Here is a 9761-nt window from a genome sequence, read left to right as displayed (position 1 = left end):
GGGGGGGGAGAGTTGCCGGATTTTTGATATCTGGATTTATGAGGTCATACTGTATTACAAAACTTTAATTTAAAACCTGAAGATTACAGATATAGTAGCAAAACAAGGGAGAACCCCACAGATCTTTTCTTGAGGTCAAGTCAGACTTTGAACTTGTACTTTGGACCTTTGCCAAATAAAAAGGCTGGAGCAATGGCATAAGTCTCTAAAAGCCTTGGTTCCCTGGAAGTGACTTTCATTGAAGATTAAAATGAACTTGAGTACAATAAACGTATTTATTTTGAAAAGAAATTTAGTTTATCTTCTGTTGTTTCTGCATCTTGTATTTTTGACATGCTGCAGAACTTTGGATTCATGTATCATTTTATTATAAAAGTAATCAAAATGAAAGCTTAGGGCTTTTCTATGTTCAAACTTTATTATTTTTTTTTTTTTTTTAAAGAGAGGCCTTCCCTAAATTTAAGGCTCGAAATAGGTGTTGCTTTTGCCCCTAGACAAGTTGTGTCTGTGTTTGGCCTAGAATAGAAATATTCCCAGATTGGTATGCCACAAATATTCAAATTTGCAGCCACAACAGAAGGTAGTAATAAACTAAGCCATTTTTCTGTGGCCATCTGTTTATTTATGGCAGAACAGCACAGGTAGCTGAAGCTGGGTCCCAGGAGTTCTTTGGGCTTGATGGGCCTGGTCCTGTACATCCCAGGGATCACCAGGGATGCATCTGGGTAAGCAGAGAAAGTCAGGGTTTCACAGGACACATGTCTGCAAGCAGGGGTTTCCCAATCGCAAACACATGCCCTGTGCATCAGCAATATGCACACTAGGGAAATTTCACCAGCATGTACCTACAAGTTCAGACGAGATGAACTCTCAAGGGAGGCCCCCCCCTCCACATTTGGAGCCCACACTTTTTTGCTCTGCTGCCAGAAAAGAGCACTAACATCTACAGAGGGTTTCCCCTATGCATGGATCTGCAAGCAGGGAAATCCTCTGCAGAGGGATTCCCCCAAGTGTATCTGCAAGCAGGGAGCAGGGAGCAGGTAACCCCTATGGCAGGGGGTACTTAAGAAGGCCCTAGGGAGTATGAGGGGGCAGGTGGGGATGGAGCGCCGCCCAGCCAGCTGGACGCAGGGGGTGGGGGAAGTTCGCGTGCAGCAGCTGCTGCTGCTCCGCATTTGGCCATGCGCTCCCCCCGCCCGCATCCAGCAGCCAAGGGTACACTGATCCAAAAAAGGCTGAAAACCCCTGCCCTATGGGATTGCAGATCCATGTGGGAAAATCCCATGCACTGTATTCCCCTATGCCCCAAGTTGGAGCACGGCAACTGGCCACATCTGTAGATGTCCATGGAGTGCAATCAGCTGTGCCATGACATACTGCAGCACAGCTGATCACACTCCACAGACAACATGTTTCCAGCTTAAGAGATACATTTGACAACATAGCTAGGCTGTTAGTACTGTAACAACCAACATCACTAATGGAGATGCAGTTTACACTGGCAAAAGTACAGCTTAGTACACCTTAAAACTGTTCCTTGAATGGAATAAAATGTTCAAGCAAATGAACTTTTCCTGTTGGCCTAACTACATAAGAGCTTTACCAGCATAGCTGCCTCTTAGAATGAAGGCAGTAGGGACTCTAACACCTGCTTCCCTGGGCAGGTCTACATGTTCGTTAATGTACTATAGTTACTGTCCATTGAGTTTAGTACCTGATACTAGTAACAAGTAAACTCAATGCACAGTAACGAGAGCTACTGCATGGTAGTGCTGATGCACGCCTGTTAAGTGACGCTAATGCACAGTAGACTAACTCTACTGTGCATTAGCATCTTGGCATGGCTTTCACTGTGACACGCTGATGTGCAGTAGAATTAGTCTACTGTGCATTTAGCATCTCGTGTAGATGTGCCTACTGGCAATATACTTATGCCAGCAAAATGATCAAGCCCCATTTATTTCAGGGAAGAATCTGTGTTACTACATCCTTCAGGGCTTGCCTCCTTTAGAGCTGTTCCTGAAATGTGTATATATGGAGTTAGTTAGGATGACTATTCCTTTTTAAATTAATTCCACTTAAGTAGGATATGAATTTTAAAAGCATAAATGCATTTTAAAGCTATAGCTGCAGGAGTAAAATTCTGTGACAGAGGAATTCCATAGCACTGATTATAGGTTTAAAACAGGATTCCTCTCTATACTCTAGAGTAAAATATTCCCGCCTTCCCTCCCACAGATGTCTTACACATCAATTAACTGATGTTTGAAACTAGCGAGAATTATACTTGGGAAAACCTGCTTATGTAACATCCTAATGCAACAGCTATATCAATTAAGGCCAGGGAATTTTTTTTTTTTTTTTAAGCCCCAACAACGTAATTCTGTGCCACGAGACTATATTTAAAAAAGTTTGCACCATCTTAACAAAAAGTATAATTTTAAAACAATTTAGTTAAACCAGTACAAACTTTTGCATACGTAACTGTATTGATTTAAAAGGACATATCATTTTAGCTTGCTATAAGAAATTTACAGTTGCAAACTAATTCAGTATAACCAGTTTTAAAAACTGTTTTACCTATGTGGACAGAAGGGTATATTTGTAACAGTCAACTAAACAGATTAATTTAAAGTAATGTAACTTTTTAATCTAGCCATAAAATATTACAAAGCTTTCTCCTCATGGTATATAAAGCTATCAATAAAGCCTGGACCACAGTCTTCCAAATCAATATAAATGCAATATAAATTACCAGCAATCAATTGCATTAATCCTCAGTAAGAGTACTTTGTAAAGGATTTTTTTAACTTTTAACTTTTTGCCTTTTCTACTTCTTACATAGATGCAAAATATATGAGAATTTTTCATTTGCTGCTTGATTTTACTTTATAAAAGTCAAAAGCCAGAAGACTTTTGATTTGCAGGGGTGAGGACACCTGACAATTACTACAGAATAATTTACTCTACGTTTTACTCTGCAGTAAGGAGCAGACACATGACCAGCTCTCCGAAGGTAGGTGCTCAAATTAGGCATTATAATAATGGCTGGCCAGTAGGTGGCAGGGAAGCTTGTCTACACTAAAGCAATGGAAATTCAGAATGAAATAGAGGCCTCTGGAAGTTTTTAAAACAACAGTGTGATTGAGATTGGAGGAATGTTATGCCCCATCCCAAACATCACACCTCAAGCCATGCCAGACATGCATTAGGCAGGAGGTGCAATATTTGGGATACAACATAACATTCCTTCAATCCCAAATGTGCTGCTGTGGAGCTGCTCCCCAGCCCAATCCTGCAGATCAAGGCAGCAGATGCCTCTGTCTGGGATCTAGGGCTGACCCCCATGGATTCCAAACTCAAGGCTATCCAGGGCCAACAACTGATAGTCAAAACAAGCCCCAGATAGCATTGGGTCCCACTGGAGACCCTGAGCTGTACAGGGTGGGTCCAACATTCCACTGATTATCAGCCCTGGAGCTGATAATGGGTCCACCTATTTGTTGGCCAGTGCTAGGACAGCACAGCTGTATGTATGGTTTTTAGAAATCCTGGGACTCTGGCCTCAGGGAACTTCTCCCCGTCCCAGAGTCCTGTGCCCAGGGACCTCTAAAAAAACCAAACAAACCAAAAAAAACCCCATACCTACATCCCAGGTCCCTGATCATAGGACCCATGCTGGTTGTCAGCATTGGGATGAGAGGAGCTACACGTTTAATTTATGGCTCCATACAAATGAGCCACAGAAGACGTTCAACAAAACGTTTTGTGGACCATCTTTATGGCTGGTTTGCCACTTTATGGCACCATAAATTGGCTGAACATGTAGCACTTACTATTTATGAGGTGAGTAAAACATTAATCACACTATAATTGTAATACTTACCTAAGGATGACAAAGGGCATACAATACATTAGCACAAATCAAATGACTACACTTTTTCAATAGGTAACTTTACTCTGGATTCAAAGTGATTTGTGGCACTGTAGTGCTGCAAGTCATGTTTCTACTTCACTGGTAATATGTAATATAGTCAAAATATGCATCATGTGACCATCTTTCAAATAGATATTGGCAAGCTCTCAAAACCTTAATTACAGAAGCAAGATTGTGTAAAGTTCAGTAAAGAGAACTTTTCCATTAAATGAATATTAGTTGAAAATTTTTACCTACTAGAGTTAATAAGGCTGACTAAACTGACTAAAACTGAAACAGTTAATGGGAAAGAGAAATTTTTTCACCAGTCTGATTATTTGCTATATTTAACATCATTTGACTTAATGCATGTGGTTGGGTTCACCATTTCCCCTGTCAGTCTATTTCTCCCTTACTCGTAATGTTCTTTATAGTAGATTAGTTTTTGGGTTTTTTTATTGTTTAGAGCAATTACCTTAAAAAAAAAAAAAAAAAAAAAAAGAATTAGACTATGGTATTTAAATAAGTTCCATCAGAAATGATGGCTTTTTTTCTAGTTCCTTAGAAAAATGTCATCTAGAATGACTGCTTTTAAATCAAAATTTTTTTAAACTGTCCCCTAAAAACCTCTCTCATCTCAACTCCTATAATGTCTTAATTTCAACAACTCTTCCAGGCTAAACACAACACTTGACTTTTTAATACAATTAACTGATTTTTTGTGGGGGAACACAAGAAAGAAAGAAATGAAAAAGGACTAGAGTGACTGCAGTAAATTAAAGCTAATCTTCAGAATAACAGCAGGTACACGGGAAGTTAATGTGGAGCAACCCACAACCCCTCCACCCCTTTTTGTCTTGTGGTAGCATGATTTTATACAGCACAGGTACAACAGCCTCAAAAACTGCAACCATCTCTCACAAGGTCAGATAGGAGAAAAGCTGTTAAGTAGTAATTATGGAAAAACTGATTAACCACTTACGCCAACTATTCCAATAACTATAAACCATTCACTATTATTAGAATGATTTGGTAAAATTATGTTCTAAGAAATACTATATACTTTGTGAGTTTTTAAGAGCAGAAAAGCAATGAAATTGTATTTGATCATAACATTTTAATTAAATATGCAATACTGCATAATTTTTCAAACAATTTGCAAAATGCAGAGATTTTAATGTGAAACAAAAACATCTAATACTTACCAATCTGCATAAAAATTAACTAAAGCAACATCTGCATTGTCTGGAAAAAAAAAAGTGTCATGTTATGAGTTTTTGTTATAATATTTTAAAGTAAAATTACCTGAAGCAAAGTATACAAAGACAGTGAAGTCTACAATCTAGCGCAGGGGTGGGCAATTATTTCAGGCGGAGGGCTGCATGACAGGCAGCCAGAGGCAGATAAATATTAATTTTCTAAATTTTTTAGGGGCCCCGTGGGCCAGACAGAAGGGCCTGGCGGGCCACATTTGGTCCACAGGCCGCATTTTGCCCACCCCTGATCTAGCGGGTATAAGAACTCTAACAGAATAAGTCTCAAGTTAAATATAACCAATACAGGGAGAGAAAAAAGATAAAAGCTGCCATTTTGTCAAATGTATTTACAGTATAAACAAGCTACAATTAGACACTGAAAGAGTTTTAAGGCTACAATAAATAAAAATAGAAAAGAAAAAAACATTTTGCATCTGTAACAGGCAAAAGTGATCCTGGATATACTATCAAAGTGCTCAAAACCAGAAAGCATAGTTAAATATGCAATAAATATTATCTTTATTATTCACAAAACACTGAAAAAAACCCATTAAGATGTCAGAGTTCAGTGTTTGGAAGCCCAGGCATGCCAAAATTAAGGCTGCTTAATTCAATCCCTCCCTTTGTGTGTGTATACATGCTGCCAACTCATTTAAATTTAAGACACTTTTTCCATATGAACCCTCCTTCATTAAATGACCAGGATGGATGTTATCATAGCTAATGCAGTTAGAATGCTGTCTTAGAAAAATTGGGTTCTATTCCTGAGTCTGCCACAATGTTTATACTCTGATTGTAGACAAGTCATTTAAATCAAACATTTTAAGGGCAATCACTAGTTACATACTCATTTTCTGGTTGTTCACACATTAGGCTGTGGGGTTTGCTTTCTACAAGTATGAGCACTAAAATCTTCAAATGAAATCAGTGGGGGCCGTGGTTTGAACATTTAAAATACTGCATATGATACTAAGTAGAGCTGGGGTGAGAGGTCCTTGGCATCCCAAATTGGGCACCAAAAATTAAAAAATGGTTTGACTTCAATCGGTACCTCAGGTAATACCACCTCCCCTCCCCCTCATTTCACAGTGATGTTTGTGAGCATTAATTTTCACAAAGCATTTAGACACAATAGTGGTAAGTATCTAGAAAAAGGCCACAAGGGAAAATTGTCTTGAGAGCTTTTGAATTAATGGTACCACATACTGAACCACAAGTAGAAAACCAATATTCACACATCCACCAAGTATTATCCCTCCTATGTATTTAATGAGGCCAGCTCCTGCAGCAGTGGTAGTCATGGCATCATGTAAATCAAAGACTGTATCATAAAGGGGTATCAACAAAGATGGCCAAAAACTCAAGAATGCACTGAATTCAAGCATCTTTAAATTGGCATCTCCTAACTTTTGAGTTCTCAACTCTGCAAACTTTTTAACAAAATTTTGGCGTTTACATTTTTAGGTTTTTTGTTTTAAACTGGTACAGACTGACACTTAAAATTAGTAGGACTGAAGACTAGATGTGCTAAACAGACCTCTGACACTTGACCTAGTAAAGTAACTTGCAGCAATACTAGGCTGTGGTCAAACTTGAAAAAATGACACGCACTTTGTCATGAACCCTGTTGTGTTTTGGAGGTTTGCAGTGTCATGTTTTCCTGTGTTTCACTGTACTGATGTGGCATGTGCGGTTTCACTGGAAAGCCAATGTTATGCTGAATCTGTTTATGTTACTGTTATTGCTTTATAGATTACGCTATGCTGTGTGTGTATCTCTGTATCTATATCTATATAATCTTGGATATGGTTCAGCCAGAGGACTGAGGTATGCCTACTTAAAGGCAATGGCCCTCCTCCCACCTCCTGAAAGGAGCTGGGTCCCAAGGCACTGTCTGCCTGAAATAAGGAAGTCCACACAGACACTTTTGCTACAGAGGAAAGTAATGGCCTATCATACCAGGGGTAAGCGAGAAATTTCTGAAGGATTCTGGTGACTCATCAGCATTAGAAAAATGCCAATGAGGGGAGGCTGGCCTTGGAGGCTTTTTTGGGTCTACTTTTTATGGTCTACCTGGGATACAATCAGTGTCTTTGGATCTCAGGCTTTAGAGGTTCAGTGACTCCAGTTGCCAGGGCTGGTGGAATGAGCAGGAAGGCTGATCTCTATGAATCCTACCAGGTTTCTCAGAAGGGGCTACAGGGTAGCCAAATGAGAGGGTAAGAAATTCACTTTGCTTTTCTGTCTCCAAACCTACAGTCAGTTTGGCTTCTGTAATTCTTTTGTCCTCTGTTCCTAATCCTAGTCAAATTCTTCCTGGTCTCCAATTCTGCACTCTCCCAACAGGCTCCCAATTGGCCCAATAGTCTCAATTTCTCATTCCTGCTATCTTCTCCATCCATGCACATACACACTCCCAGTACTAGCCTCCTTGTCCAAGTACACTCAGTTCTATCACCTCTCACTCCTCCATGGCTCCCAATGTTAACCTCCCTGCAAGTTCCTCTTCCTCTCCCAGCTGTCCTTCAGGCCAGTCTTCTTTGTGGAGCTGAAGTGAGAGCTACTGTCCTAAGCATGCGCGTGTACACACGCACACACTTTATCTTTGTTTATTTTTATATTGGGATTTGTACAAGACTCCATTTTTTGTGCATGTTGATAACACACTACGAAGACCAGACCTTTCTGCTCAGATACTCATACAACCACAATAGGACCCTCTTGGAGAATCTGTAGTCTGTAAGAGTTTATCAGGTAGCTAAACCATACACTTGGTACCAATCAGTACAGCAAGCGTTAACTGTGACTTTAAGAGTCCATGATAGTGATAATCACTCCATCTATTTTTAACTTGCCTAGTCCCAGCTGGAAGATTGATTCAGCACTATACCTTTCAATGTTTCTATTTTACAAGACTTCCCTTGTCAGAAAAAACAAATCAGGCCCGACCTCTTCAGTCAGAAAGAAACTGCAATTGCGTGCATGTGTGCGTGTATGCACATGGGTCTGGGAAGGCAGAGATTTTGTGATAATTCGTTTGCCACTTTAAATTGTGGCAAATCTGAATTTAAATTATAGTAAGATAACATTCAGTTCACATTTCAAATCACCAATTTTGATAACCAATACTTATCAAGAGTCAATACTTAACACTTCTATTTATATAGCAATTATATCTTTAAAGCACTCAACATTCATGATATCCTACATTACACACACAGGTAAAAACTAGAGTAGACTCATACACAAAAAAAGTTTGAGTACTTACTCAAAATATCATCTATATTTCCACTATCTAGACTTGTTATTTCACTTCTTGCTGGATTAAAAAGCCAAGATACCTGCAAATAGAAACAGTTTAAAAGATATAGAAAATAGCTACAATTCAAACATTTTCAAAAGAAATATGTATAAAATAAATATGTAAGTAAATATTATTTTACAGGTATATTAAGCCCTCTTGTATTTAAGATAAAATCAGTCTATAATCTTAAAAAAAAAAAATTCCTATTTTTTTACTTCCACCCTCATTGGGAAATTTTCAGGAAATATTTGTTTTTATGCTGGTCTTCATGTAATTGCTATGGCAAATCAGGTTGTCCAGACTGTTCTTTCTACCTAGACCTTTTTTTTTTTTTTAATTGCATAAGTCTCTAATGCAGCAAGCAGTTAAATACAGAAAACCCAAAATGCTTTCAAACCAGACTGGATTAAAATCAGAAATTCCTAATGAGGTTCTGAGTATCATTTTACCTTCCCTCCTCTTCTACTCAGAGAAAATCCTCTGTGGGGCACGCTAGCAGGTAAAGGGTGCAAAAGTACCAAAGTAGATCATGGGGAAGTTAGACTGTTTCATTTGTTACAATATGATGAGGCCACAACTTTCAGCACAGATAATTATGAAAAACTAAGACAGTTAGTTATGAAGAGGTTCACTGATTTTGAGATCTAAGGAACCTGGCCATGAAAGTGTCATGAAACTATTTCAAGATAAAAGGGCAAATAGTATCAAGAGTTTATATCCCCAAGCAAGAGGGAATAATTGGTAGGGAAGGGCTATAGATCTACACAGTTGAACAAATACCTCAAAACTGGCCATTAAGATTACACAGAACATATGCAAGTAATGGAAATAGAACTAATCAAGAAGAAGCAAGTTTCTTCTTGCTCTAGAAATTTTAGAACAGAATAAGAATAACCAAAAGCTTAGATGTTCTTGAGCTGAAATATTAAAACTAACAGAAGTTTCTTTGGTTGGACAAATAAAGAGAGAACCAAGAAAAAAGACATGAGGCCACTATATGCTGAAGATAGAGTGGAAATCTAGAATAACTTAGGTGTAGGGCCCAACAACTAAACAAATACTTTGCTTCAGTCTTTAACCAGAATGAAGATACAACTGAGGACATTGATGACATACCACATGGCGACAAGAACATGGTTATAGGAGTTACCACATCAGAGAGAGAAGCAAAACTTAAGATTGATGTCACAAAAATAGGGCACCTGGATAATGTCTGTACTAATACTGAAGGAACTGACCATGAAGTCCAAGGGATAAGCCACCTATGGGGGGGGGGGGGGGGGGG

At 38.8% G+C, this 9761-nt stretch overlaps 1 protein-coding gene across 1 annotated transcript in view; it reads right to left on the bottom strand.

Moving 5' to 3' along the window:
* ERP44 (endoplasmic reticulum protein 44) overlaps positions 1-9597 on the bottom strand; it is an 81702-nt gene extending 72105 nt beyond the window's left edge. Inside the window, exons 1-3 of the mRNA XM_006018988.3 lie at positions 9593-9597; positions 8441-8550; positions 5122-5161 (exon numbers count right to left, since the gene is read on the bottom strand). Of these exons, the coding sequence (XP_006019050.2) occupies positions 5122-5161; positions 8441-8550; positions 9593-9597 (155 nt within the window). The remainder of the gene's footprint in view (positions 1-5121; positions 5162-8440; positions 8551-9592) is intronic.
* Between the last annotated feature and the right edge of the window lie 164 nt (positions 9598-9761).

The sequence above is a fragment of the Alligator sinensis genome, unplaced genomic scaffold, assembly GCF_000455745.1.
Source record: "Alligator sinensis unplaced genomic scaffold, ASM45574v1 scaffold428_1, whole genome shotgun sequence".
Taxonomy (NCBI): domain Eukaryota; kingdom Metazoa; phylum Chordata; order Crocodylia; family Alligatoridae; genus Alligator; species Alligator sinensis.
Note: the sequence above shows the minus strand (reverse complement) of the source record. Positions and strands in the feature narration are given on the sequence as shown.